General features: G+C 45.7%; 1 protein-coding gene across 34 annotated transcripts in view; it reads left to right on the top strand.

The window, feature by feature from the left end:
* Window positions 1-18,152, top strand: part of KLHL3 (kelch like family member 3) — a 289,234-nt gene that overhangs the window by 207,335 nt on the left and 63,747 nt on the right. For 31 of the 34 annotated variants that reach the window (XM_081500695.1, XM_081500692.1, XM_081500696.1 and 28 more), the window contains 2 exons: window positions 5,499-5,661; window positions 17,285-17,394. In XM_081500695.1, the coding sequence (XP_081356821.1) occupies window positions 5,499-5,661; window positions 17,285-17,394 (273 nt within the window). The remainder of the gene's footprint in view (window positions 1-5,498; window positions 5,662-17,284; window positions 17,395-18,152) is intronic. The other 3 variants (XM_081500725.1, XM_081500723.1, XM_081500724.1) reach the window with 1 other exon arrangement.

Genomic DNA, 18,152 nt, shown 5'->3' with positions numbered 1-18,152 from the left:
CTAAGTGACACTATACTTCCATAAAATTTTTTTTTCTAGATATTCTAAGTGACACCTTTAATCACAGTGTAGTTCTGCTAACTCTCCTGTACACCGCCCCCCCTCCCCCCACCCACCCCCTTCTTTCTCTCAGTAAAGTTTTATTTAGCACTGTTTCTGTGCCAGGATTCATGCCTGGTGCTGGCAGAGGCAGAACTTGCTGTGTATTTGGGGAGGGGGCAGAGGCCCTGGACAGCTTTGTCACCTGGTCCTCTGACTGGTACCCTCCCTCCATGCATGGCCCTGCTTCTCAGAAATTCCAGGAGTAGGTGCTTTCTGAGGCAGGGCATTTCCTTTTGTTTTTGTTAAAGGAAACAAACTCTGTGACGGGAAATCCTCTGCTGGGTTTTCATGTTATCCAAGGGAGAGAAAAAAAAAAAACAACAGGGCCTTCGCATGAAAAATTGAGGGGAAGCCATTTGCAAGCTGGAGGGGAACCTGTAAACTCTTTGCTGAGGGTCATTCCAGGGCCTGTTTTCCCAGAACCAAAATGCTGAGACGGCGAGAGGCAAGCTGAAAGCTTTTAGCCCAGGGTCATCTTCCCTTCCTGCAGTGGTTCCAGCCAACTGCTCCTTCTCAGGTCTCAGCCTCCTTCCAAAGGCCAAGCCACACAGCCCTAGCAGTTCCACCAGGACAGTCTTGCTTTCAAGCTGAGGACCTGCACTTGGCCTCTTGTTCCTAATGTTGTTCCTGCTACCGCTTGAGGGAGTCGAGCTGTGGGCAAGATAAGAGAAGAGTAAATCATTTTCCAGCCTTGGCTGTAGGAGAGGGAAGTGAAGACCACCTCCTGGATGTTTTTTGCTCTTTCGTAGCCTCTGAGGGTCTGTGTTGCCTCTCCTTGTGTGCAGCCCCCAGGGCCCCACTGGACCAGACTTCTACTTATCCCTGAGACTCAGCAATTGAGCAATGATACAGCCTCCAAACTTTCCCCCTCAGCATTCTGACTCCCTTGGCTCTTCTTCACGCCTTCCTGTGTGAAGCAAGCAGTGGGAAGAAAAGAGCCTTTGACTCACAGCAGATCGCAGCATAAGATCAAAGAGAGGGAAGGAGCAATTAGAGAAACCACCAGCCCCACTCATTTTGGGATGTCAGCTTGGGAATACTTTAGGGCAGGAGTGGACCCAAGCAGGATGGGGGAAGGTCTGATAATTTTTGTCTGCCACGTGGGTTTTGTGAACAGTGAGGAAGTTGAAAGCTGTGTGGGTAGCTGTATCCAAGGGAGGTTTTAAAAACTGAAAATATAATCTAAGGAGTGTGTTCAGGAAGTATTTATTATTTCATTTCTTTGGGTAGTTGTCATGAGGTTGAAAATTTTAGCACCAAACTGTGCAACTGACTTTGTGGTAAAGAAGAGGGCAAGGGAGAGGGGATGTGTGTCCTTGGCACGACAGCATTTTGGCTTGGCTGGGATGCAGTCTGGGGGGTGGGGATTGGACTCTCAGAAATTCCTTCTCTGTGGCACTAAAGGGCTACTGTCCATTGCATCCTCTAATCACAGCTGACCCTTGGGGGCTCCTACACCCTAGTAGGGTGTGTGCTGGACAGCATTGGATTACTCCTCCCCACCAGAGCTTCTCAGGTTAACTGAATACAAGTTCCTTGTTCCTGGGGTGAACAACTGTCCCAGTTTGTCCAGAATTGAGGGCTCTCCTGGGACACAGGACTTTGAGTGCTAGAACTGGAAAGGTCTCAGCAAACTAGGATGGTTGGTCAACTCATGGCCCGGCTTTAGGGTTTGTAGCTGGTGCTGGTTTAGGGCACATGTTATGGAGGTCATTTGGGGAGTTTAGAACACAGCTTTCCTTTCCTGGTATGTATTCAGCAAGAATGGTTAATGGTTCTCCACTTTACTAGCAGGCCGAGACTAATCTGGCCCTGGAATCTGTTTGGCTAGGCTGAGCAAGCGCACGGGTTAATTGAGTTCCCCAGTTTATAGCTGCTTTGTGGGAATGGAGCTTAGGTGGTCAGATTTGGAGCCTGACTGTGTTCACTTACTGTCTCAAACTCTCCAGTGGGTGATCTTATCTTTTTCATTCCAGAGAAGGTGGTTCAGAAAATACCAAGAATGTGATGGTAATATACAGTTGTCTTGCTAGGGATATAGGGTGGTAGATTAGAGAGGGGAGAGGAAGGAGAGAGATATTTTCTAGAACTCAGCTGTCATGAGGGAGAGGTCTAATCTTGCAGGCAGGATGAACTTCCCTTTGAGAGCAGGCACTTAGCTCTGGAGCAGGACCACTGATAGCAGAGGCTCTTGGTGGCATCTCTGTGTGGGTAGGAATGAGGAAGGGGGCCAACCACCCCAACTTTCGCACTGAAAGTCCTGTGTTCTGGGAAGTCTTTTGATCCTGGGCAAACCTGGATGGCTGGTTACTCTAGTAATGAGACAAGGCCCAAGAATGGGGCAGTGGGGAAGAGTTTTTAGCCTTAGCCCATGGAGGTAAGGAGAACTAGAGATGAGGTTCAGAGCTGTTTTGTGGGGCAATCAGTCTCTAAAATTTAAATCACACACACACACAAAAAGAAAAAGACTTTTATAGTGCTCTGAGTCAAGAAATCAAATGCATCTGTAGCCCGTGTATGTCTTCCTGGGCAAGCCCGGGTGGACATGAACAGCTGGGGTCTGGCTGGCCCAGACACTCTCCCTGAAAGCCAGGGGAGCAGCTGAGAGCAAGGACTCAGAACATGGGGGTTGTTTTGGGGGTGAAATGGATGCTGGGGGCCCCAAGCAATGCGGTCTGAAGCCAAACTGTTCACAGCTATCTGATTTTTTTTTTTTCTTAAGTCACTCTCAGACTGTCTGTGCCTCCCACAGGGTGGGGGAGAGGAGGGGTAGCAAAGCTGGGTTGAGGAGGACTTTGCTGACTACCCTGGTGTTTTGATCTGAGGGCAGGCTTCAGGAGCTGTGGCAAAGTCCAAAGGAACTCGACCAGGGTTGATGGTCTGAGCACCCGTCTGGCCTGTTCAAGCCAGTCTTCCCTGGCTTTTAGGGAAAACACTCACACACACACTTGAGCAGGAACTTGTTTCTGTCTCCCAGGGTGCAGTATAAGTACTCATGTGTCTCATGACCTTTTAAAAGGTACCTTAGCTCTCCTTTTGCTGAGAACCTACCCCAAGATGTTCTTTACTATTCATCTGTTGGATGGGAGAGTAGAATGTGTTTGTTCGAGTCCCAGTGGATTTGGGGATGATGCCCTCATTCCAGTAGATGCTAGAACAAGATCAGGGGTCTGACTTCTCCTGCTGAATCTTATAGGCTGGCCCATAGGTGCTCAGTAATTAAATGGTGAATGACTGTGTAAGCTATTCAATAAATATCTTTCTGAGTAAAGATAGTAGCTAAAGGCTATAGGGCAGTGTTCTCAACTTGGCTATACATTACAAGCACCTAGGGAACTTTAGCAGTATCTCACTGTCCAGGCTACACCCCATTCCTATTGAGTTGGATCTTTAGGGGTGAGACCCAGGCATTAGTATTTTAAAAATTCTCCAGGGGATTCTAATATATAGCCATGTAGGAAATCAGTCTGTCTTAGCTTGGGCTGTCATAACAAAATACCACAGAGTGGGTGGCTTACATGACAGAAACTAATTTTCTCACAATGTTGTAAGTTCTAGATCTGGGTTCCAAATGATTGAGTTTCTGGTGAGGGCTAGCTTACCAGTTTGCAGAAGGCTCCCTTCTCCTTGTGTCCTTGCATGGTAGAGAGAGAGAATTCTGCTATTTATTTTTCTCCTTATAAGGACTTTAGCCTAACCGTGAACTTCTAGGTGTTTAAGCTGGATTTAGAAAAGGCAGAGGAACCAGAGACCAAATGCCAACATCCGTTGGATCATCGAAAAAGCAAGAGAGTTTCAGAAAAACATCTACTTCTGCTTTATTGACTAGGCCAAAGCCTTTGACTGTGTGGATCACAACAAACTGTGGAAAATTCTTCAAGAGATGGGAATATCAGGCCACCTGACCTTCCTCTTGAGAAACCTGTATGCAGGTCAAGAAGCAACAGTTACAACTGGACATGGAACAACAGAGTGGTTCCAAATTGGGAAAGGAGTACGTCAAGGCTGTATACTGTCACCCTGCTTATTTAACTTATATGTAGAGTACATCATCGGAGAAGGCAATGGCACCCCACTCCAGTACTCTTGCCTGGAAAATCCCATGGATGGAGGAGCCTGGTAGGCTGCAGTCCATGGGGTCGCTAAGAGTCGGACACTACTGAGCGACTTCGCTTTCACTTTTCCCTTTCATGCACCGGAGAAGGAAATGGCAACCCACTCCAGTATTCTTGCCTGGAGAATCCTAGGGACGGCGGAGACTGGTGGGCTGCCGTCTATGGGGTCGCACAGAGTCGGACATGACTGAAGCGACTTAGCAGCAGCAGCAGCAGCAGCAGAGTACATCATGAGAAACGCTGGGCTAGAGGAAACACAAGTTAGAATCAAGATTGCCGGGAGAAATATCAATAACCTCAGATATGCAGATGACACCACCCTTATGGCAGAAAGTGAAGAAGAACTAAAGAGCCTCTTGATGAAGGTGAAAGAGGAGAGTGAAAAAGTTGGCTTAAAACTCAACATTCAGAAAACTAAGATCATGGCATCTGGTCCCATCACTTCATGGCAAATAGATGGAGAAACAGTGAGAGACTTTATTTTTGGGGGCTCCAAAATCACTGCAGATGGTGACTGCAGCCATGAAATTAAAAGATGCTTGCTCCTTGGAAGAAAAGTTATGACCAACCTAGACAAGCATATTAAAAAGCAGAGACATTACTTTGCCAACAAACGTCCATCTAGTCAAAGCTGTGGTTTTTCCAGTAGTCACGTATGGATGTGAGAGTTGGACCATAAAGAAAACCCACCAAAGAACTGATGCTTTTGAACTGTGGTGTTGGAGAAGACTCTTGAGAGTCCCTTGGACTGCAAGGAGTTCCAACCAGTCCATCCTAAAGGAAATCAGTCCTGAATATTCATTGGAAGGACTGATGCGGAAGCTGAAACTCCAATACTTTAGACACCTGATGTGAAGAATTGACTCATTTGAAAAGACCCTGATGCTGGGAAAGATTGAAGGCAGGAGGAGAAGGGGGTGACAAAGGATGAGATGGTTGGATGGCATCACCAGTTCAATGGATATGAGCTTGGGCAAACTCAAGTTGGGGAGATGGTGAGGGACAGGGAAGCCTGGTATGCTGAAGTCCATGGGGTCATGAAGAGTTGGACACAACTTGGCAACCGAACAACAACAAAGGATCCATGAAGTGGAGAGTAGTGGAAACTAAGGCTGGGGTTGCCTCAAAGGCCAGGCTGGGAAGTTTGGACTTACTTGGGCAGGCGGTGGAGAGCCATGCAAAGGCCTTGAGCCTGGACGTGGTCTGCTTAGAGCACTGCTTTGGGGAGATGAGACCTTTATGGTGGGATCCTGCAACTCAGAATATTACCTTCTCTTCCAGGTGCTGCTCCCAGCCGCCAGCTTGCTACAGCTCATGGATGTTCGTCAGAACTGCTGTGACTTCCTACAGTCTCAGTTGCATCCCACCAATTGCCTGGGCATCCGCGCCTTTGCAGACGTGCATACCTGCACCGACCTGCTGCAGCAGGCCAATGCTTACGCAGGTAATGGGGAACAGTGTAGCTGTACCTTTCCAAGCCTGTGAATTTAATAACCTGGTCTGTGGTGGACTCCTCAAAGATTATGAGGCTGGTGTGTTCTACTGAGAAGCAGTTACAATTTAGTCAAGGAGATAAGACACAGGTGGAAATATAATTAACAATAGAGGAGTTCAGCTCAGTGCCAAGTGGAATATGACTAATTGGCAGATGAAAAGTTCAGACAGTAATTTTCACAAGAGAAAAGGAAGAAGATCTGAGAAGACTTTGTGGGGGAAGAATAGTTTGAACTAGGTCTTGAAATAATCTTTGTTTAGGAAAATTTCTATTTTGATCAAAGTGTTCTGTGAACACCACTTGAAAAGTCAAATACTGTTGCAAGTCTCGTAATGATAAGAGTCTCCTGCTGTCTTTCCACACCAAGTCTTGCTCTCTAGAGCCACTCATTTGCCTTTCTAAAAGAATTAAAATACAGGTGCTGATTCAGCCAAAAGCTGCTTCATCTGATATTTACCTCTCTTTCTGTAAATAAAATGTTATATGACTGGTTTGGGGTTTACTAGTTTTAGATGTTGTCTGTTGACTTCTAAGAGAAGAATAACTGTGCTTTCATAGACGTCCCCTCATAAACATTCACTGTTCCCCTCTCTTTATTCTTCTAATATCATTTCTACAGCTGAGCTAAGTTATAACTGGTTTTTTATCAGAAAACTTTTGTTTTAATCAGCAAGGCAGTGAATAGATACTTTTTCTTTTACACAGTATTATGATCACTAATTCTTACAAGACAGATACACTGAACAGTCTTCTCAGTACATCAGATAATCTGTTGAGTCCATTTTATTTTTCTTGGAGACATTCTCCTCACTAGAGCTTGTCATCCTGTGATTTTTATAGGGAGTAGTGATTTCAGGATGAAGGTCATGAGTGACCTAGGAAACAGGTCTGGACATATGAGTTGATAGATCTAGTCATGGACACCTCCTTCCCTTGCAGTAAAACCTCTCATTCTTCCCCTGCCCAAATGCTGGCATGGCTGCTGTCTGTTCTGTCTCCTATCCAGTAAGCCAATGTCTGGGAGTTAACTGGGGGCTGGCTAGCTGCTCACATGCCAGCTCCTGCACTGTGTTAGCCCCTTGATCCACAAGTCAGTAAGCATTTCTTCTGTTTTTCAGCATCCTCTTTTTGCTCTGATCAAGACCCCAGGAGCCTATACAGACTCTCACTTCTTGAGGTCTGTTTCTGAGGACACAAATGGGACCAGACGTTAGGATGTCAATGATGATTTTTGTGAAAGACATTCCCCAGTCTGCCTAATTCTGAATTCCTCTGACTCTTTCTGACCCTAATCCTTGACTCTCCTTTTTCTCTGCTGTCCCTCCTGTGCCTGTATTAGCTGGCATGATACCCTACCTCCTTTCTGTTCTCAGGGAGTGGTCACTAGTCTGACATTCTCTCGTCTAGCCACTTTCTTGAGGGATGTGCGCAGACTTTGCTTCAGCAGAAGCTGAAGGTTTAACCAAGGCCCAGGTCAGCATGTGGACATCTGCTGGTGCAGAGATGAAGGGAGAATGCTTAGATGTCAGGAGGTCTCTGTCTCCCCTCCCCAGTCCTCTCTATAGAGTGTGCATGCTTGCATCCATACACAGCACGTATCACACCCTTTTGTAGTTGGCTCATGAGGTCGTCGGGAGAAGGAAATGGAAACCCACTCCAGTATTCTTGCCTAGAGAATCCTGTGGACAGAGGAGCCTGGTGGGCTGCTGTCCATAGGGTCACACAGAGTCAGATATAACTGAAGTGACTTAGCATGCATGCATGCATTGGAGAAGGAAATGGCAACCCACTCCAGTATTCTTGCCTAGAGAATCCCAGGGACAGAGGAGCCTGGTGGGCTGCTGTCTATGGGGTCGCACAGAGTCGGACATGACTGAAGCGACTTAGCAGCAGCAGCAGCAGCAGCAGCATGAGGTCATCAGCGGTTTGGGCTGTGTATTGAACTCCCACCTTTAACAAAGGCTCCTAGGTCTTGTGGCCTGGCTTTCCTCCTCTTTCAGAATCTCTGTTTTCTCCCTTGCCCATCTCCCTGTCTGATGGTGAGACTCACCTGTGGGAGAATGGGGAGGATGCAGTTTGTGGTTTTGGTGCTCCCTGATCCTGATGTGGGCACGGTGATGTGGTTCTGCAGCATCATGGGTGTGTGCTCTACGTGTGTGTGTGCAGTGTCATGGTGGATGATTCTCAGCTAGTGTTTACAGAGCTTTCACTTTGGGTCACATCCTAGACTAAGCATTTTATGTTCATTTAAAGCATACAGTAGCTGAGGAAAGTAAAGCACGGAGGGGTGAAGTCATTTGTTGGGGTTAGTTAGAAGAGACTGAGACAGGATTCAAACCCAGACAGTGTTTACTCCAGAGCTGTGTTTATAACTACTCCATTCTGTGCCTTCCAGGCCCAGCTTGGACATAGGGTGGCCCTGTGAATCAGAAACTGTGGAGTGTTGGTGGCTAGAGCTGGCATTTTCCATCGGAAGTGTGAACCTAAAAGTCTGTGCCATGCAGTTAACAGATTCCAACAACCAGACGTTGTAGACAGATGGCCAGCTGTCTCTGCTAGATGCAGGGTGTTTAGTTATCTTGGGGTGGGAAAGTGAGGCGTGGATGTCTTCTCTTCCCTGTTGGGAGGCTGCCCCTCACGGCATGCGTGAGCCCTCCTCCTTCTCTGGCTCGATCAGTGTGACTGCAGGCTGAGAGCCTCCTCCCTGTTGTGCAGGCCTTCTGGGGAACCTGGGACCAGCTCCGGGATAGCTTTCTTTGTAGCCCTCAGCTGTGTGCAACTGGGAAGATAAAAATCATATTTTTAAGGTGGTGTGGTAATACAGAGGTTGTAAGACTATGATGAAGAGACATTAGACGAAGCTGCTGCTGCTGCTAAGTCGCTTCAGTCGTGTCCGACTCCGTGCGACCCCATAGACGGCAGCCCACCGGGCTCCCCCGTCCCTGGGATTCTCCAGGCAAGAATACTGGAGTGGGCTGCCATTTCCTTCTCCAATGCATGAAAGTGAAAAGTGAAAGTGAAGCCGTGTGAAGTTAAGACTTCACCTTGTGTGGTATATAGAGAAGTAAAAAATGGTTAATTTATGCTTACTCCATCGCACTCAGCCACCGCTGTGGGCCTGCTTTGTGTCTTTGGTCTTGCACCCCCCAAATTTAGATGGAGCCTGGCAGCTCTGCCATTGCTGCCTCCTGAGATAGAGCTGCTGTCTTGCCCATTTAAATGTGGGCATGTGGGTACTGACCAGAATCACACACACAAGGGACAGTGTCGGCCCTGTGTGGTCACAGGCTTCCATGGCCCCACGCCTAGAGTTAGGAGGTATCTGAGCCCACAGACTACAAGGAGACCCTCCAGATAAGAACCAGGGATCACACCAGCCAACACTTTGGAGCTGAGTGACCCTAGGCCTGTTTTCTTCACTCTCTGATGGGAGGTTGCTCCTCCAGCTTTGTTTTCAGGATGGTTAGGGATTGGGATCGGTGTGGGAGGGACAGGTAGGAGTGTCTCCTGCAGAAGTAGGTGCCACCATAAGGCTGTGCCCTGGATCCTCCCTGCCGTTCATGCCGTCTGTGGCAAGAGAGCCTTAGAGCCCCACGGGACCTGGTGGAGAGACGGGACTCCCTGGGTCAACACCACGACCCCTGCTGCAGACTGCATGCACTTTGCAGGTGGACTGTTTCTGGAGCTTCTGATGGTAGCTCTTCTGTATACATACACACAGCTGGGTATGTCTGCCTTCCCCTCCTTCCCTTGTCTCTGGCCAGCTGGCCTCTGCCTTCACCTGTCCACAACCCCAAACTGCCTCTGAATTCTGTTCGTGCTCCTTCTCTAAGATGAACTTTCTGTTCTTATTATTGTTGCTATCTTAATACAAAACCACCTGTGATTATTGCAGGAAAGGCCCCACAATCCTACCCAGAGGGCGTCATGGGCAGCACCCTGGTATACAGCTTCCCCTGTCTCTCATTCCACATACATATTTTCCAGCCAAAAAAATCTTAGCAGTATATTCTGAACATCTTTCCATGTTAGCAGACATATTTCTATACCATTATTTTTAAAACTTTAGAGAATGTATTCAATAAAAGCAACTTGTATCCATGATAAACATTTCAAACAAGACCAAAGATATGAAATACACAGTTGATCTCTCAGGTCCTCTTAAGGGAGCAGGGGACCCTCTTGGATATCCCTATAAGACATGTATATATTACACTTTTTAACTCATGCGAATAGAAGACTTTTGTATTCATTATATTTTTTTTTTAACTTAGTGCAATATCTTGAAGTTCTTTCCAGACTCTTGTGTATGGCTGTTCATACTCTTTTTGTCTGCTGCATCACAGGGATGAACTATAATGAACTATAATTTAGTTAGCCAGTGTCTCTTAATGAACATTAATGTTACCAGTTTTTTTTTTTCTTTTACATCAAATGCTTCAACAGGAATTCTTGTACATAATGTTTTGAAGTGTACTTGCTGGTATGTGAGTAACCATGAAATTGTGCTTGTAGGGTGCCATCTTAGTATATAGCACAAAGTAGCTCGTAGAGAGTATGCATTAAAAGATACTGTCAAATTACTGTCTAAAAAGAGTAACTATTTTTAAGGTTGACAACTGCCTTCTGATAAGTCTTCAGCCCCTTGGTGAAGGAGGACACAGTGTGACTCTGGGGGCTGGAGCACCAGCTCTTTCCACCTAACTGCCTGGTTGATTTCCTGTTTGCAATGGGCCTGTCTCTTCTTCCTGTGGCAGTCCCTTCTGCTTCCTCTGGGTCCAGTTTCCCCCCTTAGGGTTATGCTCCCACGTTTTTGCTGTGATAAATGTTATGCTGGGCTGGGGAAGGGTGAGTCCCATAGTTAAAAGCTGACTGGGCTGGGGAGGATCCTTGCCCCTAGCTGCTGGTGTCATAGTTCTCCTGAGTACCAGGTAACCGAGAAAAGGACCCTCATATTTTGCATAGCCTGTTTCTTATATCTCACTGTTATTGTTTCCAGGGACTGCTTAATCTTTAACTTCAGAGGCATGGGCCCAGGTTTATGGGGATTTTGTTGTTTGGTTAATTGGATGACCATGCCTGGGCCATCAGCAGAGCTAGTTGGGAGGGATATTAATGGGACCCTATTAATGAAATGGCAATTAAAATTCTTTGAACAATGTGTTTACATCAGCCTGCCAAAGCTGAGCTGAAACCACCCAGCCATGGGATGGAAAAACCATTGAATTTCACATGTTTGTGGAGAGAAATGGCCTTTTTTTCAATTGAGTCCTTTAAGACCATGGAATGAAGTAATTAATCTAAGGACAGCAGAAAACTTTGACAAAGCATTTGAAAAAACACAATCCTCTGACTTAGTGAGGGTTATCTGGTTAAATTGCTGCCTCCAGCTTGATATCATAAGATAATGATGGTGATGGTCACAAGGGAAGTTTCTGCCATTTCTGAATACTTGCGAGGTACCAGGCAAGGTGCTACACACTTCAAAACTGTAAGAGGTGGTTGTTACTTTCCTAACTTATAGATGAAGAAAGGGAAACCTTGGAGAAGTTTAGTAACTTGCTCCAGATCACATAGTTTGTGAGCGGCAATGCCAAGATTGAAGAAGAGGCTGCCTGACTCCAGGGCCTGTGCTCTGAGCCCACTGTTTATTTTCACAACTCCCCAGGCCAGTTCAGCCTCTCTGCCTATGGCTGCTGCCTCACTTCTGCCTCCCCTTGATTTTCTGCTTCTACCTTGAAGGTTGCAAATGAAGCGTTAGTGTGGATGCAGGTAGTTTTTATTGTTAGTTGTTCTTCTTCTGGGGATTTTAGGAGACTTCTCTGTTCCTTCCATTCTCTGGAGAACAGGGAACTCTGTTGTTGAATCAACAACACTGATAACTGGGCAGTTTTGATATAGCCCTTTGCTCTGTGTGTATGATAGCACGGGGAGGTACAATACATACACTTCTGGAATTAAGTCAGCATGGCAAGAGAGTTTTTATCCCACCATCCCAGGGAGAATGGAGGCAGTGAAATTTAGAGTCCGAGGGCTGGTGGTTGTGACACTTGTGGGAAGTAGTCAGGTAGATCTGTGTAATATATTCTCTGTGGGAGCTGAGCCTTCTCCCTGGAGCAAGGAAACTATGGGCCCTGAAAGTCAAGTACTGATCAAGAAAGCTTACCTCTGCTCTCCAAAAATAGAGTAATAGAGGGAAGGGGAGAGAGATTTAAAGTAGCTCTGTTTTTTTAAAACCCTACTGAAATGTTTTGATTCTGTTTGTGTGTCCACCTTTCGTTAGCCAGTCCTGGGGCCTGATAAGTGATTCCATTCAGAGGTACTCACTCATACCTGTTTTCTGGGCCGCTGGCCCTGGAATAACTGGGTTCATCTCATCTCTGCAGGTCAAAGAAGTCATAGATGAGTTATCACTTCCATTTGTTCTGGGCTTGTAGTTTAGATAAACCTGATCAAAGCTTTAGGTTTATTTCACACCATCAAGAGGGAGGAATGGACTTGGGACTTGCTTGAGAGGTTGCCAGAGGCCTGGGAAGTCTTGAAGAAGCATGGGAAGGGAAGCGTGGTAATTTCAGAGCTTGATATCTGCAGACACTGAGGATTCACATTCAAGCAAGACAGACTCAAATAAGACAGAGCCTTCCCACATGGGGATCATAGTCCCAGTATGAGAGAAAGACCTCAGGTGATAAGATGGGTTGATGAGCACTGTGATTTTAATTTCTTATTTTGGTGACTTTGGGAACACAGAAGAATATCACGTCATCTAGCCTGATAGGTGGGTTAGGGAAAGATTTCTATCCAGGAGTCTGAAATTTGAACCCAGGTCTGATGCCAAAATGTTTGAAACACTACTACTATAAGATTGTTTTTTTAAAAGAAAATATATTTAGTTCATATTTTCTTTCTCTCTCTGCAGTATCCCTAAGGGATTCTTAGGATGTTCTGATGTCTATATCGATTTTACGAAAATGGCCTGCTCAGGACAGGCTTTTATTATTTTGGAAACTAAGATTCTTATCAAAATATTTGTTATTATATATAGATAGCATTCGTTTCAAAACCAGGCTGTACCACTTACTGCCATGTGATACTAAGATCATGACTTAGGCTTTTTGGGCCTCCATTTCTTCATCTGTAAAGTGGAGATATTGATATTAGCTTCAGCTGGGTTTTGGAAGATGTAAGTGATATAATATATGTAAAATACCTAGTATGTTAGCCATTTTTAGGAAAAGCCCTTAACTTTGTCCAGGCCTGCTTCTTTGAAAAGACCCCGCTATTCCCCCTTTCCTGGGAACGTGCCACCCAGTTTCCTTATCCTTTCAACACTGGGAAGATATATTTGTGTCTTTTGGTGGGGAAAGGATTTATAGCTGTCTGGTACCCTCACCTTCTCCATAATTTCTCATCCAAATAGACAGGAACAGTTCCATTATGTTTCATTAATCAAAACTTGGACTTTTTTTTATTTTGCTGGAGGAAAAAAAAAATTATTATCACTTGCAGCAAGTAGGGAGAACACTGGGGATCTTTCCCAAAGCAGTGTCTCCGAAACTTACGTCTTAGACAGTGTTTGCTACTTGTAGTAAAGCCTGATTAATTGGAACTCCTAACCAGATACTAATTAACTATCTTTTTTTTTGGTTTGTTTACATTCCTCCCTAAAGGGAAAAAAAGCAAGACGATAAGAAAAGTTTAGATAAGTTTAGCTAAGATCAAAGTTTATTGTGGAGAATCCCCCTTCACGGGGCTTGCCTGTGGTTCAAAGATCCTACGCCCCTGCACATTCCACCTGTCCCCCAAGATTGAGCCTTGCCTGCTTCTCCTACCTCCCTGGGAGCCTGGCACAGTTTCCCATACTTGGTGGAGGCTCTGTATGCATTTGTTAGATAAATGAAGATACAGCCAGGCTCTAGCTAGACTGAGCTGTTGCTGTTTTCTAGATATGCTCTGAATTGGCCTTCTTTTATTGAATGTGGAGTGCCTTTCCTGGCATGGCCCTGTGGACTTTGAGTTGAAGTTACTGGTGTCTTGTGTTACCCTTTTGTAAGCCAGTTGTCTCCTTGTAGACATCAGCTCTACTTTCTTCCTTTTTGAAGAAAACTGCTTTTGGCACATGACATATGAACAGTTATTGAGCACTTGCAGTGGTCTCAGGAAATGTGAATTATTGCACATATATTTATCTAATGCCCATCACACCTTTATGAGTTAAGTGCTATTATTAGCTCCATTTAATGGATGAGAAAACTGCAGCCTTAGGAAATTCAATACTTATATCACTAGAAAGTTTGTGGAACTCAGTGGAATTAGAGTGGGATTCTTAGACCTTTGAGTCCACAGCCTCACTGGCAGGTCCTGCCATCTCAAAGGATGGCTGATGCTGTGGAAATGCTTCTCCATTGGAGAGCAGTGCTACCTGCAGAACTGGGCTTCGTAATGCAGGTACACATGCACGTGATATTTCTCCTTCATTTCTAAAGAGTTTCTTATAGATCTCAAAGTAGGATAATATATGTTGTCATTTTTGAACTTCAGAACAACCTGAAGATCTAGGTCAGGCTTTATGATCCCATTTTATGATTAATGAAGTCAGAGCCTGAAAAGAAGGGACTATAAGAGATGGAGCTAGGTAAACCCAGGTCTTCTGACTGTTAGCCACAATCAGTCACTACATTCTCCCTTAATACATTAACAGCAAAGCAAAAGAAATTTAAAAAATTTCCAAACAAGTGTTAAAGGCAGAAGCTGATTCTCAAGGTGTATCTTGCAGGAGCAGAGTGGGTTCTTTCCAGGAAGTGCCGGAGAAGAGCGCTGACCTGGGTAGAGAGTCTTCTGGGCAACTCCTGTTTCCTAGGAAACTGAGTTAGCCAGAACAGGCTGTTCCTGTTTTTTCTACCCTGTTGTGTCTTGAGTGTTGCTAACAGAAAGGGGTCTCCTCTGGGGCTCAGCCCTGTGTCCCAGACTGAAGGGAGAAGGGAAGCAGTTTCTTTCTGGGCCCTTCTTTGTGTCCTGCCCATGCCTTGCAAATCTCCTTGGTCTCTGGGTGTGCCAGCCCTGAGTGAGAGAAGCTCCTGTCAAACACCTCCCTTGTTGTCTCCTCCCCACCAGACGCTGCTTCCTGGGAGGGTTTCTGAAGGGATTTCAGTGGGAGGTTCCAGATAAGAGAGATGGGACCCAGACTCATATGCTGCGATGCCCCAGAGTGTGAGAGATGGGGAAGTGCGGAGGGCTGACTCCTTTTTGCCTTGCTTTATCTTCGAGTACTTCTTGTTTGTCCACCAAGTTGTCTAGGATACGCATCATTGCACTTCCATTTTCTTCCTTTTCAAAACCCAAACTCATCTCTTGGCTCTCTGAGCTCTGAGGAAGAATTTCTTAAAGCTCAGAATTTTACTTCCTCACCTCCTCTTACACCTCTTCTTATTCTTTTCCCTCTTCTGAATGTTAGGGTTTTTTTTTTCCCCCCTATCAACCAAAGATAAAAGTGGGAAGACCAGGTATGGCTCTGGGCCACAAAGATGTTGGTGTTGGCTGGCCTGCCTCCCCTGCTGGGCTCAGCCATGGCTGGTCCCCAGGAACTCTCTGCCCTACACTTGGTCAGTTTTTCTCTCTGCGGTTTCTTGTGTGTTGTCAATGCATCTGGCGACTGGTCCAAAGACTTCTTGGGCCAGAAGAGTGTATAAGGAGAATCCTATTACTTTCCAAGCCTCCAGGCCAAGAATGAATTCCCATCATCCAAAGAAATGAGATGTTCACTTTTATTTAAAAATCTTTAAGAATGGATACTTAAAAAAATAACTATAGTCTTAAATATTCCAAAAGTTAGTTGAATCTTATACTTAAAATCTACACTTTAACAAACGATTTTGTTTCTATTGATGTGTAGAGAAGCAAGACCAACTTCTTATGTTGTGACAGTTGCTTCCATCTGTAATGGATCTGACTTTTAACTTTGTGTTGTTATGTACAAACATCCCTGAGCCTCAGGATGGGCAAGCTTTAACTGTGGCTTCAGTTATATTATTAAGCTAGTGGAGAGCAAATGGGGAGCTGTTTCTGCCCAGTGAGAGATGGAAAAGATTATTTATAACTCAGACTTTGAGAGTAAAATATTGACATTTAGGGACTCTAGATGAAAGGTATATGGGAATTGTTTGGATCTGAAATTCTTTCAATATATAAAGTTCAAAATGATTTTTACAAGAAATGATTTAAACCTTAAGTTCTTTGTTTGGTTTTTAAGAAGTTGATGAGTGTGATTAGCATGCTCCAATTTTCATTTTCCTTGTGCAGCTGCGGCAGAGTTGATGTTTCAGCATGGCCTCCCAGGCATGGAGGCACTCGGAATCTCACTCCAGGGGCCAGCCAGACCAAGTTGGTGGGGGTGTGGATGGGGCTTCTGGAATTATCCAAGAAGCTCTCAGGCTAGAGCAGGGCCACCACAGAAGAAGGGGAAAGGTCTGGAGGGCAAAGAGCACAGGTGCTTCTCGGGCGATGGTGCAGAGTTGTAAGAACTGAGGAAGGCGCAAAGTCTGGGGCAAATGACAAAGGACCCTGTGACCTCCAGAGCCTCTTGCACCCAGAGTTGTCAGCCCTTGGGCTGGTTCACCTTGAAGCAGCTTGCAAAACATGTTCTCAATTCCTTTCTCATCAGAGCATGGGAGGGAAGGGAGACGTCATTTTTATCTCCATTGTACACACGAGGATAATGGTGCCACGGGACACAGCTCATAAATGACACAGCCAGGACTTGAATCTAGATTCCTTCTTTCGTAAGTGTCTGCTCTTTCCCTGGCATCTCACTGCCTCTGTAATAGCAGGATGGTGGCCTGGGAGAATGTCAGGGTCAGAATTGTCCTTGGCATTTCCCTCATGTGGCCCCTGGGGCTGTGAGATTTATCTCTTTCTCATTGTCCCAAACTCCCCTCTATATTACAGTCTTGGAAGGCCCGGCCGCTGTGGACCATTCCACCAAGTGGTGGTCTTGGCACCCGTGTTGCCACCACACCCGGACAGAAGCTTAGTTGAGCCTTCTTGTGAACCAGAGATAACAGGCTTGACTTGGGCAGGAAGGAATGAACCCTTCCGCCAAGCTTCTAATGCTGACTTCCTACCAGAACCCTCAGAGACTTTGGCCAATGCAGCAGTTCTGACCCACTTTTGTTTGGCTGAGCGGCAAGGGGCACCGTCTGCAGCTCTGCCAGCCTGTGCCTTGAGGGGAAATGAGCCCAATTAAATAGGCAGGCCCCTGTGAGGCTTCTCTGCAGCGCCACTATTAATCTCATGGAGCATGGAAAAAATATAACCTCCCAAGTCTGTGCCCAATTTTCCTCTGTGATGATGTTCAGGATAGAGGGTTACACAGGGGGATGCCTTCGCTGCTGAATTAAAAGGCTGGTTTCCCTCCAGCCAGGATGTCCACTTTTCTCTCTCCCTCCCGCCTCCCCCAGAGCTCCCTGGACTCTGCTCTGAATCCCACAGATTGTCATGGCCTTGGTTCATGGATGGGCAGGAGTGTGTTATAACTTTGTTTTCTGAACTTATGCTTTTTTTTTTTTTGGAACAGAGCAGCACTTTCCAGAGGTGATGCTGGGGGAAGAATTTCTTAGCCTAAGTCTGGACCAGGTGTGCAGCTTGATATCCAGTGACAAGCTGACCGTTTCTTCAGAAGAGAAGGTATGGCATGGAGCTCTTTGAAACAGAAGCCTCTCTCTCATGAGTGGGAAGGACTTGTGATTCAGTGAGACCTTTTCTCTTTTCCAAATTAAAAAATAAAAGGTATATATATTTTTTGTTCCTTAAAAAAGACTTTCTGGCCCATGATCATTATATATGCTTTATGAACCCTTTAAAGAAGGTGTAATGGTGATGATGATGATGGTGACAAAGCTGCTTCCATTTCTTAAACCTTTGTGGTTTGCCAAGCCCTATGCTAAGTGCTTGATGTTCTTCAGTTTGTTCAGCCTTCACCTCAGCCCTGTGAGGCAGGCATCACTATTGTCCTCACATTACAGATAAGGAAACAGACTCAGAGGCATTAACTATCTTGTTCAATGTCACTCAGTTGGTCTGCATGTCACTTGGTCTTAACCACTGTCCCACATGGCCTCTTGTGAATATCCCTGAGTATTTAAGCCAGAGCCAACCTTTGGGGAACATCTAATTCTAATAAGGAACTGGAATTTTTACTGATGAGGAAACTGAGCCCTATAGAGGGGTTAGGAACTGCTGGAAATCACAGTTTTTCGGTGGCCAAGCCAGGAGTAGAACCCACGTCTCCTGACACCCAGTCCTCTAACTCACTGACCACACGCCTCTTCATTTGTGCTGGAAGCATGACTTCTGCCCCTGCTTAGCTGACCTGTGACTGCTGATCTGTCCTGCCTCCCAGCCTTCCTTATCTCTGACCCTGTCCATTCAACAGTGATTGTCCC

The sequence above is a fragment of the Giraffa tippelskirchi genome, chromosome 6 (assembly GCF_054371585.1).
Source record: "Giraffa tippelskirchi isolate mGirTip1 chromosome 6, T2T-mGirTip1v1.2.pri, whole genome shotgun sequence".
Classification (NCBI taxonomy): Eukaryota; Metazoa; Chordata; class Mammalia; order Artiodactyla; family Giraffidae; genus Giraffa; species Giraffa tippelskirchi.
The sequence above is the reverse complement of the archived record's forward strand: the minus strand, read 5'-3'. Positions and strand labels throughout refer to the sequence as shown.